Here is a 17810-nt window from a genome sequence, read left to right on the forward strand (position 1 = left end):
TTGGATTATCAAAATCAAGTTGATTCTATCATCCCACTTTGTGGTCTATCGTATGATACAACAAGCCTGTAAATAGCTTCCAAAGATTAAGCTCTCGACACACCATCAACCCGCCTCTTGGTCCACTGATGAGCCAGCAGCTTGTTCTTTGGCTCCCTCTTAACCTCATCATACAACCTCGCAGTAAGATACTTGTAAATATATACACTAGCACCATTATAAACAATGCTGTGATCACTATCAGTGAACGCAAACATCTTCATCTTCTCAGGTGATACGCCCTCACCGACGAGAAGATCAATCAACGCCGCCGCGTGCTGGTAGTGCACGTTGTCATCTCCAGTGCCGTGGAGAACGCTGAAGCCGCCTGCAATGTTCTTGAAGCCGTCGACCTTGTGCACAGCTGTCTCGAGGTAGCCGTCACGGTTGGCGTCGAGCGTCTTCATGTATCGCTCCGTGTACATGGAGTCGTAGAATCGCCAGTCGGATACTGGAGCTGTGATCAGGCCGAATGTGAAGACTCCGGAGTTGACTTCGATGGTCTTGGCGGTGAGGTATCCGCCGTAGGACCATCCCCACATTCCAACCTTGTCTGGGTTGATGTAGTCAAACTTCTTGATCAACTCCTCTGCGGCCCAGATTTGATCGAGGGGCTCTAGCTTGCCGAGTTGGGCGGTCACGAGCGAGCGGTACTTGCGGCCTCGCTGGGCGGTTCCGCGGTTGTCGACTGTGTAGGTAATGTACTGGAGCTCAGGGTCGGAGGAGATGTATGCTCTCCAGTTGTAGGCCTGAAAAGACTTGGCGACCTGCTGCGAGTTGGGACCTCCGTACGGGGTGAAGAGGACGGGATATTGCTTCGAAGGATCAAAGTTGACGGGGAGCTGCTGCCTCACGTTCAGCTTGTAGCCATCGGGATGTTCAAGCTCAAAGTAGGTGATGTTGGGGAGGTTGTACTGTGAGATGGTCTTGTAGAACTGCTTGTTGTCTTCCAATACACGAATCGACTTGGCCGTGGAGTTGGAAGAGTAAAGCTCCTGGTAGGGAACATCGGGACCCTGGTAGGTGAGAATGTAGTAGCCGCCCTTGGAGGAGAAGGACGCCGACCAATAGGCAGGAACAGTCTCGTCCACGAGGGGGGTGATCTTCTTGGTATTCCACGAGACCTTGTAGACATGTCGCTCAGTAGAGTGACGCTTCGCAGCTTGGAAGTAAACCAAGCTTCTGGCGGTGTCGATGTTCAAGATGTTTGTCACTTCCCACTCTCCGGATGTCAGTTGGATGGCTTCTCCACCGTTCACAGGGTAAAGGTAGATGTGATTCCAGCCATCCTCATCAGAAACGTCCACGTAGTAGGTTTCCTTGCCCGAGGCACTGAGAGGACCGACGTAGGAGATGGAAAGAGTGTGCTCGAGCCATCCGTCGGTACCATCCCGCTCACGAACTTGCTTGGACTTCAAAGTGGTGGGGTCAACAACAATGTGGGCATCCTTGTCCTGAACACGGTTGAAGGCTCTGTAGATGACGGCGCTGTGGTCATCAGTGACCCAAGCAACTTCACCGATGATGAGCTCTTCAGGCTCAAAGGCATCGACGGGAACAGGCTTGTAGTCGCCAGAGGAGAGGTCAAGGATGTTGAGCTCGACGGTTGGGTTCTTGGATCCGACCTTGGGGTATCTCAAATCCAACTCACGAGGATACTCGGGCGCAAGCTTTTCGCCGTCCATATAGTATGGGATGGTGAAAGTGCCAACGCCAGTCTCGTTGAAGCTCAGGAAAGCCAAGAACTTGGCATCGGGAGAGAACCAGAAAGTGGAACGACCTCCGAAGATTTCTTCCTCGTAGACCCAATCCGGAACGCCGTGGAATAAATCAGGGCCGCCATCGTTGGTAATCTGGCTGATTTTCCCCTCTGCGTCACGGATGAAGAGGTTGTTGCCGCGGACAAAAGCCACGCTGTCTCCTGTGGGAGAAAACTCTGCGTACTGAATGTCGCCGACTTGGTCCTTGACTAGAGGTGTTGTCTTGCCGGATTTGACGTCGAGAATAAAGTAGTCGGCAAAGTACGAGTAGCGGTACTGTTTGGTGTAGTTGGAGGCGATGAGCAGCTTGGTAGCATCGCTGCTGATCCAACTCTCATGGAGATCCTCGGGTAGCTTGTCCGCAGAGACAAACTTGCTGGTCTTGCCAGTGACAATGTCTTCTAGAACAAGATCACCGGCGCTGTTGGTGACGATGTAGTTGCCATCGCTGCCAGCTGAAGACCACTCGACGCTCAAAGTCGACGGCCTGATCCTGGCACTGGGGCTGGTCTCGTTGAATGTGAGGATACGATCACCACCGCCGACAGGCTGATAAGGCTTGCGAGGAGGGTCAATGGCCGCTGAGCCAAAAGAGACAAAAGCCAGCAAGGCCACCAATGCGCTTTTCCCTGCCATTTTGAGAATGAAAGACAACGAGGAGGTCACACGAGGAACCCTGAGGAAAAAGACAAAACTCACCGAGATGCATCCCCTCGGCTTTAATATTTCCACGACGTCGTACCACGTTAATCTCGAATAACCTTAACCTTGTTCACCCACGATAACGCGACGATCACTGTTTGCCTTCGCCTTCCCGCAGCGGCTTAGAGGTGAAACCCGACCGGGATGTTTGACCTGCCGTTTTGGACGGTCTGGCAAAAAGTCCCCCGTGCTATGTTGCGTCGGGGACCTGCAGCCAAGCCAACAGGCGCCCGCTCTCGTGACAAAAGTTCTCGTCTTTTTTCGCTGTTTGCTCCGTTAGAGGACGATTTCATGTGTCGCAACGTATCTTGACAATGAGACAATCGCTCTTGGCAGAGATATCCCCGCTTGATTGTTGATCCTTGTTCGTGATACCCCTCTTTACTTCGGGCTCGATACTACAAAGAGACCCTGTAGGTTGTGGATACTTGCAGTTGCACAATTTTATCGTCTTATCACACTTGATTGGCTGATTCTATCGGAAATAGATGGCACCCGAGATTATCGGTGACTGCACAACTCCGACTTTGTCAAGTGATCGACAAGGACGATTCCACACGCAGACAAAGGAAATAATTAAACATGAAGCTTGGACCGGTTGCCTTCGCTCAAACCACAGTCCTTGCCCTCCGTAATCTCAGGGTAGACATGAGATTCTCCCCATTGGGGCAACTGACCAGGTGATTGAGGGATCGAAACGTCCTGCGCCGAGACTCCCACGGTGAGCGACAGATCATGGGTCAAGGGCACGTTAACGGTGTCCTAGCACATGAGTTAGCATAATTGCGAGTTGATTTCACGGAAATCTTACCTTGACAGCTCTCCACGACAACTCCTTCTTCAAGTACGCAATTACAGCATCCTTATCCTCAACATCGATACCTCGCTTCTCCAACGCTTCATTCAACGACACAGTACCTGTGACGAGAATACCGCTCGCATCTTGCTTCACGCAATTGGCGCAGTGCTGCTTTGAGCGGTTTGACAGCATGGTGACGGTTCCGACGCGATTCTCGGAGAGGAACCAATCCTCGGTCGCGTCGGGCAGTTGACCCAGGAAGACGTGGATGGCCCAGGTGCCGGTGAGCGCAAAGTTCTGGACGCGCAGGAAGACTTGCCACTGACGGGTGTTTTCTCCGGGGTTGGCTTCCACGGGAGGCTGGATTCCCTTGAGTCCCTTACCTTCGCGAAGAGGAGGAGGTCGCAGGTTGGGTGGCGCATACAGCTCATAAATCTTTCTCGTGGTGTACTTCTTCATCTGCTCAGGATCCTGGAAGTACTCAAGAGGAGTTTCAGGGTAGTAGTAACCACCGAGGAAAGTGCTCGAGAGCTCCTTGGTATCGTTGGCAACATAGTAGTCTTCCATGGTGTGCGCAGAAGACTTGTGCCAAGGCTCGAGGTTGGAAGTTCCACCTTCCTTAGTTCCCTCCTTGGCAACGAAGCGGTCGTTCAAGGATGGCCATTCGTTGATGATGCAGTTGGGGTTCAGGGCCTGCCAAAGAGCAGTAAGGCGATCACAGTTGACGTGATGGAGCCAGAATACAGGGTCAAACGAGCTGGCTTGGACGTCCGTCATGCTTCCAAGACGCTTGGTGTTTTCATCATACAAGACCGTGTCGTTGGTACCGGTGTAGTTGTGGATGTTGTTGTGCATACCCTCAACAGAGTTGTACGCATGAGGCACTTCTTCGGGTCTCCAAGCCTGACAAGTGAACTGGTCAAAGTCCTTGACAGCAGTGAGAGACTGGAACGTCTGACTCTTGAAGATATGGAAGGTTCCAACTTGGACGTTGGCAATCTCCTGGTTGCTCTGACCATCGGCGTCAGGACAGCGCTTGGACTCGGCCCAGGCGTCAGTCTTCTCCCAACCCATCTCGTTCTGGATTGTATTGATGGCGAACTTGGATGTGAATTTATACGAGTACAGGGGGTTGTGGTCGAGGTTGAGCTTCTTTTGGGAGTTGGGAGAGTCACCTGGAACGGTGAGCGTGATGGTGGGAGACATGACGACGGCGGGGAGATGAGGATCGCTGGCCCAGTCCCAGTACCTTCAAGCAATTTAGTAAAATGTCAAACTACGAGAAGAGGAAGGCTTACGGTAGCCGAACATCTTGGAGGGCCTTCTTGTACGCCTCGGCAGCATATCCAGTCGCCTTGTTTGCGATCTCCTCTGCATACGAGTGGATGATTTGCTGCCAGGGTCAATATACTTTATAGACTATGACTATGTAGTTCTCACCTCGTAGAGCATCAGGTATGGCCGGTGCCATGGGATGAATAGAACACTTCGGTGGGTGCAGTAGCCGATGTTTGCCACAGTCTCCGCCGTAGGGTCCTGCTGCCATGGGACATAGGGGACGCCGTGAACACCTACAGGGCATTAGTTCCCCCTAGCGAGTATCATTGGCATTGCGCTCACTTACCAACGACTTGGAAATAGCTCGTGCCATTGGCATTGTCCTGGTCAAACTTCTCATTGCCGTTGGCCTGCCAGGCAGCGAGAGCCTGAACATACAAAGCAAAGGCAATGGGGTGGTCTCTCTGGAAGACGTCGACGGGGAGTCGCTGGCTGGGCTTGCCGCCTGGGTTTTGGATGCCAACGATGGGGGTTGGGGAGGGGATAGTAGGTGCCATAATTCAAGTAGTGGTCAAGTAAAATAGCTGGGAGTATAGAAGAATGGGCTGATGAGCTGAGAGTATCTCGCCAATTGCTAGTAGTTTGAGCAAGTTTATATGCTTTTCTTGCTCACAGAATTCCATCGTTGAGATCTCGACTTCCTAACGTTGCTGGACATCACAAGCAACCCCTCAGCGTGAAGAATGCGTTACCCCTCCTCGACTCAGCCATCATTCACGAAACGGTCGTAATCCGCGTGCCGGTCTTGCCATGTCTCAAATGTGTCGCCAACCGGGGAGCTTTGCGGCTGCCACATATGTAGTATGCGTTCAGTGGCAGGTCTTGGAGCGCCGTATCGAGCTTCTAGGCCCTACTTCCCCACTTTTAGAGCTGAAAAGAAGTAAGACCTACTGTGTGAATGATGCAGATCAATCATACGAGAGGCGTAAGGTGCGACGGTCGTAAAGTTAGAAATGTGTCCAAGGATTGTATTCATCCTAGTTGGGATAGATAATGAAGCTCCAAGTCCATCGACGCTCACCCAAGGGTATTGCTAACTAGATACGCTCTGAGGGATTGAAGAACATATGTCGTGAGGATAGGTACTTCGAGACATATAGCACCACGTCAGCAGTAATGCAACAGCCAGTCAGACACATCACTAGTTACCCTAGCCCCTCACGCATGACCTGTCATATCCTACACTAGTAGGAGAGACAGTCGAGTTGCTATTCAAGATCCCCGCATTGAAGTGACACATTGATGTGATGAGCGATAAAACGCTGCATGTGAATCGCTCGCTTACATTGTTCAGATGCCTACCTACCCTAGGGACGGAAAGCATCTCGTGTGGATTGTACGGGGCGGATGAAGTAGCTTAACAGTACTAAAATATGTCAGTTATATCTTGTTATAGTCGCATTGCCATCTCTAAGGCCCAGATCAGGATGGGGGATGTGGGAGATAACTAGGTTTGGGTTTTTGGGTTAAATGCCTATCAAACGCGCTTAGCTCAATCCAGCACCTCTTCCAGCAGGCAATAAGAGCATCAACCGTCATAAGAGCATATGTGCACATAATGAGAAGTCTCCTTCTCGCCACGATCTCCCGCACGTTGCGGACTTGCTCCTTGAGGTCAAAGGGATGATGATCATACCTGAAATTGCGAGTCAAAATGAACCCGCCGTGAGGGGGTGAAACTGGGGAACAGACTGATTCACGCAACGGGGTTTTGGTACAAGACGCTGGCCAAGCTAATTTTATGCGCTGGCTTGTCCCTTCTTGCAACGGGGATCAGTCAGAACCCCGTTCCTGATCTGGGCCTAAAGGAATATAGAGAAGAAAATGAATTCAAATAAGATCTTTGCTCAATATGCCTAGTCCTTACCAAGGGGGAAGAACCCTGAACGGTGCAGGCAGCTCTTGTTGGAAGAGGACTTCGCATTGAATAGAGGTGAGTGAACTCGAAGAAACTGTCTCCCTACGAGAGAAAGTAGCGTGCGTAATATCCCAATAAGAAAAGTATCGCCCGTGAATGAGGATTTTGCGGGTAGCTATTTGATCAGTAGTTAAGAAACATATGACATATGCTAAGTTCTACCATCCGTAGCAACTCGATCACCGCCTAATCCCACTTTATTACTGAAAGAGTAGGTATTTCGACTACGATATGCAAATATCTATGGCCACAGAGACACTATTTGGGAGATATTTGTGTACCTTAACAATTTGGCAGTTCCAGCCGAGGGTGATATGGTACGTCACGATGGAATCAGCCGTTCTGAAAGTCCTCCGCCCTAGTCTAAGCCATTGCATACTGCATACTGTACCCACATCAGCAATCTAGGACTTGGTGATGAAATTCTCATGTCAGAGGCCTTGTGGTATAAATAAACTGTCACCGGAAAACCGGAAACGCCTTGACAGAACCCTAGTTCGGCTGTCATATTCTTGTTTCTCCGTCTTTAATCGTGAGTTTGAACAAAGCCCTAACCTTAAAGTTAGCAACGGCCATTGGCCTGGCTCGAGATTGGCTGGGATTCTTTAAGTTTCTGCACCGCCCTGTCTCTGCCTTGCGTCCCCTGGATGGGTTTGCTTTTCACAGACAGGCGATAGGTCATAGGGTGGTATCGAGGCTGATTTGACGACGGAGGTCCAGGAAGTTGCCACTTCAGCTGAATTGCCTGTTTAATTGATGAAGAGAGTAGGTCATATAATTGATGCATTTGTTTCTCTGCCAAGAAACAATTCGACTTGACACCGCACTCTACCGCTCATCCTATCAAATATTCCCTCAACCTCAAATAGCCCAGCTTTTCAGAGCACGGAATCCAACCGGAATCCAACCATGAACAACACGGGCAGTGGCATATACACGGAGGATCAGATGCGAAAATGGGACGCCATAGTTCGCTATGGATGGCCGACCGTCATAAGCAGCAGCACCTGGGCCATTGCCGTCGCTCTCATCACCCTCCTTTACCAAGCCGTTGCAGTTCGGCTTTTTAGACCCTACGCGATGAGCCTGTTTTGGCTTCTCCCTGAGCATCATCGTGCATGGGACGTCGATCAGGTCAGAGTCGCGATGGCAAACACTATGAGCCCCCAGGCGGCGCTGGTCAGCACGCCTGCATACCGATGCCTGGGATCTACAAAGTGCAAACCAGCCAAAGGTGTTTCAATTCTTTGGTTATTCGGCGCACTGGTGCTTACCGTGGTGCCAATATTCCTCCCTCTGCTCTTGGCTCGGAGAATACCCGTTGTGCAAGGGGTTCCCGGCTCGATCGAAAATTGCAGTCCGATTCTGAACTATAGCAATTGGATGGCCCAGTCCCAGTACGATGGACTGCTCTCCTGGGATATGCTCCGCTTTGCCGACACGCACGCATATAACTACAGCGGATCAAATGCTTCGGCAGTTGGTCTTTCAAACGACAAGGATCGTGTGGCAATATCTTCAGAGTGTCCAGACTGGGCTCCAGCCTGCGACCGAAACAACTCTTTCCGAGTCGACGTCAACTACTGGGTGAAGCAGTCCGAAGTGGGGATTGGAAGCAAGTCTTCCTCTCGTCATGCCGAATTTGGTGTGTTGACTACTTGCTACAAACCAGAGTATCGCAGGAAGTTCCTGCGAATAGAGGAAGACGGGACGCATACTTATGGATTACTATACGGCAGCAGCATCGGCAGTGGTGGAGATGAGTACGTCACTGAGGAGTTTAACCTCGAAGAGAGGTTTTGCTATGGGTACGATTTGTTTGCCTACTTCAACTCTAGCGGCTCCTCTAAGACCTCCATCTGGGAACCTAACAATACCCTGGCCCATGACGGCGATCTCACCATCTTGTTCTACCACATCCGCTTGATACTTAGCCCGACTACGAGCGATGATCCTGTGTTTGCCACCAACAATACTCGAGTCGGCGGGCAATATCGATACAGGCGAGCTATTGTACCCATCATGTGCAACACCAGCTACGCCTACTGCCCGGGAGGAAGAGAGAGCTGTATATCGCTAGGAGGCAACGACGGAGTCGGCGAATACATCAGCAGCTCGAGATCTCAAGAAGACAGAAACCTGGGCTTTCTCGAGCTTATGTGGGTAAATACATGGGTTCCCTTGCTTTCCATGTTCCCTGGTAGCAGTGAATCCGTCTACGCGAGTCGCACCCTTTCTCTAGGGTCAACACAGCTGGCTCCTAGGGAGATAAGCGGGCATGCCGAGATTGTACGATTGGCACTGGCAAGTCGCATGGTGCTCCTAACATCTGCCACCCGAGCAGTGTCAAATTGGCGCAACTATGTTTCGTCAAAGCTCCCTGTGTGGGCTGTTGAGGCAACAACGCAACAACTGGAGACCTGTCGGCTGACGTTGATGGAGTCACCTGGGAAGATCACAACTTCAGGTGTGTCGATCCTCGTCGTTGTTCTCATCGGCGGTACTCTCTTTCTACTCACCTTTATTGGACCCTTGCTACGTCTTATCTTTTGGAAGCACATGTGTGTCCCAATGATTCGGTGGAGGCTACGAACAGCACCGCATCTTCATCGGATGACGGTCGAGCGTGGGGACCCGAGTCGTTTCTGGCCTGGGGGCGCAACGGACGAGTGGCCTACAGGAAGAGACTCTGTGGATCAGGTAGGGCTGGTTGAGAGCTATTCAGGATATCATGCTGTTTATCGACCGGATGCCCGGCTGACATATGTTCCAAAAAGTGGACTGAGATCTACGGATGAGATTGCATGTGCTGAGGAACATGGTATTCTAACCTGATCGCGATAACCAACGCCCCTAAGCCCTTATTTTGTCCATAGCAACCTGCCATAGCTCCATTCACTGCTTTCTGCTTAGCTACAGTGGATAAATAAACTTGAGGTTCTCCCGATCAGTCTGGTCCAGATCCTCGTTTCTGATATCGATCACCTGGTCCCCCGTGTCGAGCTTCTCGTGTTCTTCAAAACTAGTGTCGTCGGCTTCGAGAATCTGCTTGCGGCGATTGTTCTCGCGGACGAGATACCAGCGGATGATGAGACACATGCCAGGAGAAATGAACCAGAAGGCGGTCATGAAGGACCATGGGAGGGTGTACTGAGGCTTGTACTGCGGCTGCCAGAACCTGCCATGGTCTATCAGCATTGGCTGGGAAGTAGAACGAGAACTTGACTCACTCTGGAGAAATCATGTTGGCAACTGATGCAGCAACGACACAAGTTGATAGAACCGTGAGCTTCTTGGTGTAGCCGGTCGTTGTAGTGCCAGCCCAGGACAGGCCCAGGAGGTAAGACGGCTTGAATGTGGAAATTTGCGTCCCAACAACCAAAGCAACCTTGTTTGACCACGGTGCAGCGAGCTATATCCAAGTCAGTATAGGACAGGAAATCAATGTGATGGAGATCACCGACTTCAATAATACCCCCAACAAAGCATGGAACGTAAGAGATTGCGCAAGTGTAGCCCGTGCCAAGTCTAGTCGCGTACAACATGGCAGCTGAGACGAGGACCAAGAACGATCCGATAAGAGGCTTGGCAATGTTGAAGAGAGCACTTTCAGCGGGTGTGAATCCGAAACCGACGACGATGAGGGGAAGTTGCTGCGATGTGTTGTTTGGGAGCTCGTTGAAAAGCATGTGGATACTATAAATCATGCATCAGTACGTATGCAACCAAGAGGAGTCTATTGGAACGTACATGAAGAGCCAACTCTTGAAATCTGTAAACGCTTCTCGGACTTGCGACCACTTCCACGTCGAATTGCGTATACCAGACTGAGACTCGCGAATCGCTGCAATCGTATGGATCTTTTCCTTTGTCGAAAGCCACTTGGCCTCGATTGGCGAGTTGGGCAGAAAGAAGGCGAGCGGCACGCAGACGATAAACGTCAAGATGACACAGATGATGTGAAGCCATTTCCAAGAGGAGATTCCACCAACGAGAGCGTGTGCATTGTCTTCTAGGATGAGTTTGTAGGCTACCATGGTTAGGAGGACGTTGGCGAAACTGCCCGATGCCCACCACAGGAGCTGAACCCAGGGGCTTTTCTTGGGAGGGAAAAAGGCTTGGTGGAGGACTGTCGTGCTCGGAACGATTTGAGATTCAGTCTTTGGAAACAAAGTCAGCCCACGAACCATGGATTTGTTGAAGTGAGTGTTGCCTACCATGCCGAGAATGAAACGCAGTGCCATCATCTGCTTGCCAGTCTTCACCAAAGGATGCATCCCGAGTAAAAACGCCCACAGCAACAAAGATCCCACAATAAACTGTTTCTGTCCAGTCTTTTGCGAGAGCCAGGCCCCGGGCCACAGAGCAATGAGATATCCCGTGTAAAAGAGAACAAAAAGATCATTGTACTGCTTCTTGGACATGTCGACATCGTCGAATATCCCCATGGTGCTGGCCTGCGAGAGCGTCGACTTGTCGAGGTGGATGAGGAAAGCGATCCACCACGTCTGAGTCAGAAGAAACCAAAAGTTCTTGCGGATCAGCTTCTTCTCTGCTTCTGGGGTTATGGGGTCGACTTTGTCTTTGTTGAGGTTGTAAAATATGGTCGTGTCATCTACATCCTTGTTGTCAACGATGTTTTCGGGGCCGGAAGGGTTGCTTGTAGTCGCAACATGAGGATTGGGCTTTTGACCATCGACAGACCGTTCGTTTGAACTGTCGTTGGCTTTGTCGTTTTCAATGCTTTTATGATTTTCCGGGACCATGATGTCGAGATGACGCACAACGTCAGCCTATGGACTAACACGGGATAGAGTACACGAAAATGAGAAGACAATTGTTCAAGATGCCTCTTGGTTTCGATACTATCCGTAGCCAAGAACTTGGCAAGCTTATATAGTTTTACCACTACCAACAGAGATGTCATTGACACCTCACTGAAGCTCAGTGTGTAGCCGAATTGTCAAGGCAAGTGACGGCACCAGGGGCAAATCCACGACCAACACTTCGTTTCCGGGTAAAACGGCACGCAGGCGGTTACGAGTACTACAGAATCGACAATTCTATCTTACATCCCTCGTACTGTTGGTAAGGAGAAAGGAGAGAACAACACCACCCCCACGCGTTGGGAGGTGATCAGCCGTGTCCATAAGGGTAGGTCACCCACATCGACATCCCTGCGCAATCTATAACAAAACAAATCGATTTGTCCGATGACGAATCACACTCAAGATCTCTCGATTTAAAAGTCCTTTGCAAGCTCCCCCACACGCACATCTCTTTGTGTGTGTTCCGAACTTCCGCTACCCCTGTCGATGGTGTAATCCTAAGAACTAAGGTCGATTGATGCTTGATTATAAGCGCATTTGACTGGCGTAAACTACGGAGATGTCGAACGGGAATAAGCCACTATGATCTATTCTGGTAAATTTGCCTCGTGGGGTTGATTGTCGGATATGACTCCAACTCGGGTATTCCGCTGAAGGAGCGTCTCCACCGGCAGAACCCTGATGACACGCATTCTAACGAAGAAGGGCATGCGGTATATGGATAAAATCCACCTGAGCATTTCTTGTTTACGTGTCATATCTCGTCTACGGAAAGGACCTAGGATGCCCATTGAAAGGTGAAAAGGCCGCGGTAAAAACCTCGCCTTGGCAGAACCTGATCCACGAAGGAGTCAAAAGGCCCGAAGAGACCTTGCAAAATACTAGCGTCTACCGATGTTCCGTGGCCCCTTTGGTCCCTCCTCCAAGCCGTTGCCCCTATGCGCGTCTTCACGCCATCGCCAATAGGGGCGCATGTACGAGGTACTTTCATCCCCATGCTCAAGAATGTCGGCTGCATGCTCTCCAAGAGCGGGAAGAAACTTGGCCCCATGTCCACTTCCACCTGTGCAGATGAACACCGAGTTTTCGGCATATGTGGGTACGTAGTCGATCTGTTATCGTTGTTCAGTTGGGGCAAGTAGCTGAGGTGATGGTGAACTTACCAGAAAGGAGTTGTCTAGAGTATCCGTGTACCAGCAGAGCTTGGTCGAGAAGATTTCCTTGTGTGCAAGCTCGGGCAGAAAAATAGACACAAATTTCTGGATGGCCTCTCTAGCAGGCTCTGGAACAAGACGAGACTCTTTGGGCAGCAAGGGGACTGACCATTTCCCATCCTGTGTGAAACCACAGTCTGGAGGAGCTGGCTGGAAGTTGGTAAACTGAGTGAATGTTAGAATGCAGTCTGTACTAAGAGACTCTGAGTGATTGTCACCTTGATACCGCGGTATCCAATCTTGATCATGCCTTCAGGCGTCCGAGGAAAGACGTAAATGCTCCCAGTGTCTTTTCCTTGCTTGTCACGAGGAGCACATTTCCACGTGATGACAGGGAACTTCTCAGGAGAGTATTTCTCCCACAGTCCCGTATCGGTTGGGAATATTTTGTACGTGACGACGCTGCCGGCCGAAGACTCGATGTGGTACGACAGCTCTGGCAGCAGTTGGGTCGAGAATGAGCCCGCTGTTCCAGAGTCAGCTTGTTTGTGAAGAGTTATAGAGAGATTCATACCTGCAATGACTGTAGTGTCACTCTTGTGGAAAATGCCGTCTTTGGTCTTCAGTCCAATCGCCTTCTTAGACGCGCCAACGCTCTCCTCGACTAGACCGTCAAAAGCGCCCTTCTCTGGGCCAAAGCGAAATGTGACGCCCTGAGCAACCGCTTGTCCACAAAAGTAGGCACATGCTCGACTACATTGCATGAAGCCGGCAAGCGAGTCCAAGACTGCTTCAAAGGTTTCCTGCGGCGACGTATCCGGGATGTTGAAGGTAAGCAGCTTTTGATCCCAACCACGCTCTCGAGCGCGTTCCAAATCTTCAGGGTTACTCTTGACGAACTGGGTATCTCTGATTCCATCACGCTCCATGTTACTTAAGGTTTCGCGTTCTAGGGCGCCGAGGTGGGCGGTCGGTTGGACGCGAAGCATCCCGCACGCATTGAAGAGGGCCGAAGATGGCTTCTCATTGTCAGTTTTCTCGTTGATCGCTTCCCAAGCACGACGACTTTCGACCGCAAGTCGTTGATAATGGATCTTGGTTCCATATGACGCTCGGAACTATTTCAGCTCGCAGGTCAGCTTCAGAAGGTCGGTTAGAAGGACAAGGAGTCGTACAATTTTGTTGTGATCGACCGAGGCAGCTTGGACGTCGGGATCGTGCTCGGGTGCGTACGTAGACTCGTCATATTGATATCTGTCGAATACAGTCACAGTATGTCCTTTAGCCTGTCAGTAGGAGATTTGATAGTTGCTTCGCTGCCATTCATTACCTCTTTTGCTCAGGGCCACGGCCAAGGACAAGCCAAAGATGCCCGCTACCTTCGGTCAGTTTAAACGGCCTGATTCAACGAATGACTCACTCACCGCCAACAATGGCGACCGACTTGTGTTCCGTCATGTCTATGCTTTTTGGATCTTGACACTGCGCTGAGGTTCTGTTCAGAGGATTCGCTCACCTACGTTGGCTGATCGAAAAACTGAGGTTCAGGCGAAGGTGGTACTCTGCAAATTATGTAATGTTGCATTTTGTCCGATGAGCCCAAGAACCCTTGTGTCCTCTTCTATAATGCGCCATGCATGCATGCAATGAGCGCCGATCCCTAGCACCAGGGTACGGAAAGAGGAGTCGGATTAACGGCGTCGCTCAAGCCATGCTACCCTACGGGGGAACCGGAAGGACATCCCCAGCACTCGTCGTTAACTCCGAAACAAGACGCTGCTTTCATCTTCATATTTCCCTGGAGATCTCTCCTGGGCGCTTGTTCTATGTCCTTATGACGGAATGGGTATAGATTAATCATGATCATTATATAAATCTCGACCCTAAAAAACAAGCTATATATTTTCGTTGAAATATTCCACCTTATGAGACTTAAATTAGCCGACGGGGATGCTCATGCCGATAAATCACCCAGTCCCTTTCACATAGCACATTAAAATAAGAATAAAGAGACGCCAATTTCATCAAGGATTAGCTTGCGTATGGTTTCCTTCCGGATTTTGATGTGGTAGCGTGTTCATGGGAATCGAAGTGTTCTGTGCTGTTGGCGCAGCAGCAGGGGTCAACGGCACATTGGAACTACCACTGCCACTTGCATGCAGACCAGGAGGACGTGGGACGGGAGTTGGTGGTGCCTCAACGTACACATCTCCGGTTGTACCGTCCATCCACGTGGCCCAACTCCCCATGTCCTTCTGTTTTTCCGCAAACTTGACCAAGCTAACGGTCTCTGGGGGCTGTTGCGTCCGAAGCGCCCGATTCTCGAGTGTTTGAAGGAAAGGCTCAACTCCATCGCTCCGGCGGAACATAAGAGCATTTCCGAGCATTAGGTCGAGGAATTTTTCCATGCTGGCCCGGTTTTCGTGCAGATGGACGAGAAGAATCAGGGTAACGCAAAGGACAGTCGCAAAGATGCCGACGACTGCAAAGGCTGGGGACCTGACCACAAAAAGACGAAACTGTAACCGCGACACCGTTCCCGTGATGGTGACGTTCTTTGCTGAAGAGTAGGCTTGTAGGGAAATATAGTTGGCGAAAAAGGCCTGAAAGACAATCTTGAATGAACTGAGCAACTTTTCCTTGCCGGGAATGGTATCAAGGGTGAGATCGTTGGAGCCGTGGCTAACGACAAGACGCGCGAAGCTATCCATATCGAGGTAAGCTTTTGGGTCAAACACCGAGTACAGGTCAATCTCTTTTATCCAAATTTGGGCAAAGTCCGGCCAGAACTGTTCTTGGTCATGCTGCGTAAAGTTGAGGACCTTGGCTATGGAAGGATTGTTTGACAGAGAAACCTCGAGGGTCGCGTTTGACCGGTATAGCATGGGTTTACAGTCAATGACTGTGAGGTTTGAGAGGCGGAATCGTTCACTCGCGTTGTACGTGCCCGTAAACATACCGATCCTCATGCGACCGGCAGCTTCTCCACAGTCAACAACCGACCATGACTTTGCATATTTCAGCGTGCTGTTGAAGAGATTGAACCACTTGGAGATATCGCAGCCGCCCGAATTGAACCTGATCCTAACCTGAGCTGAGTCGTACTCGTCGTCCTCCTCCAGAGCGAGCGTAATGGCGCCGGCGCGTACTAGGTCCTCTTCCGTTTTGGCGTTGCACTCAACTGTGGCCCAGTATGCTTCCGTATCAAAGGTGTAGTTTCCAGTGGCATTCTTCTCGGTGGGATAGTATGGTAAGAATGAGTGCGTCTCCGTCGTCCAAGAATAGTTCTGGGCCCCCCTCACAACCGTAGCACTCACCATCTCCAGGGCTGGGGTCGATGATGAATAGTTGGCTCCTTTGCCCTCATACCATCCTAGCCACTCGTCAAAGAATTTGTCGCTGTAGAGCCCTGTCTCTGTCTCTCGTGGTACTTGAGCGATGGCAAAGATGGCAGCCGAGAGACCACTAGCGGTCCAGAGAGCAACACGCAGGAGCATGCCTACACCTAGAAGAACGTGGCCTTGCTTGATGGCTTTGAACCCATTTAGTACTGGCCACTCCCCGTAGTCCAGCAACAGGGTGCGCTTGGCGGTTGATCGAGTCCGGGTTGTCGGTGGCCGTGGAGTCGGTTTGCGACCGAAGATGGACAACAGTCTTTGTTTCCACGATTCCCAAACCACTGCGCTTGAACGCCGTGTGGAGTTAGGTCTGTCGAGTTCTAAAGTCGGCTGGACCTTCTTGAGGGCCTCAAGCATGGCCGACCACAGCGAAGAGTAGGCCGAGATGATCCAGGCCGGAACAGTCGCCCAAACAATCGATGAGCTCCATATGGAAGCTGGGTGGAAGCCTGCCGAATCAAACGAAGCGTTGTCATTGTCTGGCACGGCAGCAAGACCGTCATCGCGCTGCGATATGTGCCATAGACCGCAGATGATGCCGATCATGACGAGCTGGAAGAATAGTTGTAGAGCCATGCCTCCAGTCGTGAGAAGCAGAGGTGGCCTCTTGGTCGGGACACGATGCCGCCATTTGGAGAAGCGTCGACTGAGTTCGTTGCATTTTAGACGAAGCGAGGTGACTCGCAGCTTGATCCAACTGCCGAAGATGGCTATTGGATGGAGATAAGCACCTGTCAGTGACCCGAGGTTGCGGGAACACGCTACATTGGAGAACTTACCTGGCGGAAAGTACTTGCTCCAGTCAATGTTACTCTTCATGACGTCTTTCTTATTCTCTTAAATTTTGACATTTGTAGTGGCCTCTAAACTCGAAAGAAGCAGCACAGGCATCGCGTATTTGTCTTTCAGCCGAGTCTTTCAGCAACGTGATGGCTCCCGCCACGTCCAAGGGCACCTGTTCAGCTGATATCCCTGAGGGTGTAGAACCATCCGAATGCGGCCATAGCTCCCAAGCCCAGTTTCCAGCCTCGTCGCCAATATTGGCGTTCTCGACTCACTTCAGCACCTCACCAATAGTTCAGCCGCAGTGACTGCGACGCTGGCTTGCATAATCACCTTTTAGTGGCGGGATCGAGACGCAAGCTACGAAGTTAGTAGTACGACGGGTTGCGTGAACATGCCGAGGCCCATGTATATTAATGTGCACAATGTCCATCGCTTGGCCGTGCATGTTTGGACGCCAAAGCGAGGCTGCACCATGAAGACTCTTTACACTCTACTGGTCCTTGCAAGACATCTCTTGCAGGCTTTCGCTGAGACACTTCCGAGCCTCGCTTGCGCGGCAGGCTCGGAAGTTACCGCGCACCCAGAATGCGACTCATTTCTGAGCTCCAACGACGTATGTGCTACAGTCATGGACCGCCCCGGCAAAGAAGACTGCCTCTGCCACCAAGAGTACTTGGACTCGTTATTTGGGCAAGTAACTTGACTGTAAATAATGAGCAACCATCTAATGGCGACAGATGCGAGAATGAGCTCCGCCTTTGTTATCGCCGCGAAGACTTGGGCGTCAACTTCGACAGAGCTCGTGAATTATGGAACAGTCTTTGCGGCTCAGTCATCACCTTTGATCCAACCACCGCACCGCCGAGCTCCTATGAGCCCTATCCAGACCAGCTCTGCCAAAACATCAAGACCAGATGTGCTGAGGCCAGGAAGCTCCTCCGCGAGTGCACTGATTACACTTCAGACAAGGACACATCGAAACTCAGCTCATGCACCTGCCGGCCAACACTGCTGCGCGAGGCCTACTCGTGCGCGTATGTGGGCAACACCACCTGTCTAGGGTTGGAGGCGACGTTATCTAATGTGC

General features: G+C 51.0%; 6 protein-coding genes across 6 annotated transcripts; 1 reads left to right on the plus strand and 5 right to left on the minus strand.

Annotated features, from left to right (window-relative positions):
* Positions 1 to 86: 86 nt before the first annotated feature.
* LRP88_03474 (dipeptidyl peptidase IV N-terminal region-domain-containing protein) lies at positions 87 to 2435 on the minus strand (the record flags this gene model as incomplete). Its single annotated transcript, XM_083240093.1, has 1 exon — positions 87 to 2435. The coding sequence occupies one exon, from the start codon at positions 2433 to 2435 to the stop codon at positions 87 to 89; it is 2349 nt and encodes a 782-aa protein (XP_083105223.1).
* A 642-nt stretch (positions 2436 to 3077) lies between these two features.
* Positions 3078 to 5135, minus strand: LRP88_03475 (uncharacterized protein; the record flags this gene model as incomplete). Its single annotated transcript, XM_083240094.1, has 5 exons — positions 3078 to 3263; positions 3313 to 4549; positions 4599 to 4693; positions 4741 to 4871; positions 4925 to 5135. The coding sequence occupies 5 exons, from the start codon at positions 5133 to 5135 to the stop codon at positions 3078 to 3080; spliced, it is 1860 nt and encodes a 619-aa protein (XP_083105224.1).
* Positions 5136 to 7465: 2330 nt separating this feature from the next.
* On the plus strand, positions 7466 to 8820 carry LRP88_03476 (uncharacterized protein; the record flags this gene model as incomplete). Its single annotated transcript, XM_083240095.1, has 2 exons — positions 7466 to 8715; positions 8799 to 8820. The coding sequence occupies 2 exons, from the start codon at positions 7466 to 7468 to the stop codon at positions 8818 to 8820; spliced, it is 1272 nt and encodes a 423-aa protein (XP_083105225.1).
* A 649-nt stretch (positions 8821 to 9469) lies between these two features.
* On the minus strand, positions 9470 to 11322 carry LRP88_03477 (uncharacterized protein; the record flags this gene model as incomplete). Its single annotated transcript, XM_083240096.1, has 5 exons — positions 9470 to 9734; positions 9787 to 9968; positions 10021 to 10252; positions 10307 to 10716; positions 10774 to 11322. The coding sequence occupies 5 exons, from the start codon at positions 11320 to 11322 to the stop codon at positions 9470 to 9472; spliced, it is 1638 nt and encodes a 545-aa protein (XP_083105226.1).
* Positions 11323 to 12266: 944 nt separating this feature from the next.
* Positions 12267 to 13528, minus strand: LRP88_03478 (NAD(P)/FAD-dependent oxidoreductase; the record flags this gene model as incomplete). The annotated part of the gene is made up of 4 exons (XM_083240097.1): positions 12267 to 12497; positions 12549 to 12764; positions 12818 to 13065; positions 13114 to 13528. 4 exons carry the CDS (start codon positions 13526 to 13528, stop codon positions 12267 to 12269), a joined length of 1110 nt encoding a protein of 369 aa, XP_083105227.1.
* A 1035-nt stretch (positions 13529 to 14563) lies between these two features.
* Positions 14564 to 16513, minus strand: LRP88_03479 (uncharacterized protein; the record flags this gene model as incomplete). The annotated part of the gene is made up of 1 exon (XM_083240098.1): positions 14564 to 16513. The coding sequence occupies one exon, from the start codon at positions 16511 to 16513 to the stop codon at positions 14564 to 14566; it is 1950 nt and encodes a 649-aa protein (XP_083105228.1).
* Between the last annotated feature and the right edge of the window lie 1297 nt (positions 16514 to 17810).

The sequence above is a fragment of the Fusarium phalaenopsidis genome, assembly GCF_050370095.1.
Source record: "Fusarium phalaenopsidis strain FUZ10S chromosome Unknown contig_32286, whole genome shotgun sequence".
NCBI classification, from domain to species: domain Eukaryota; kingdom Fungi; phylum Ascomycota; class Sordariomycetes; order Hypocreales; family Nectriaceae; genus Fusarium; species Fusarium phalaenopsidis.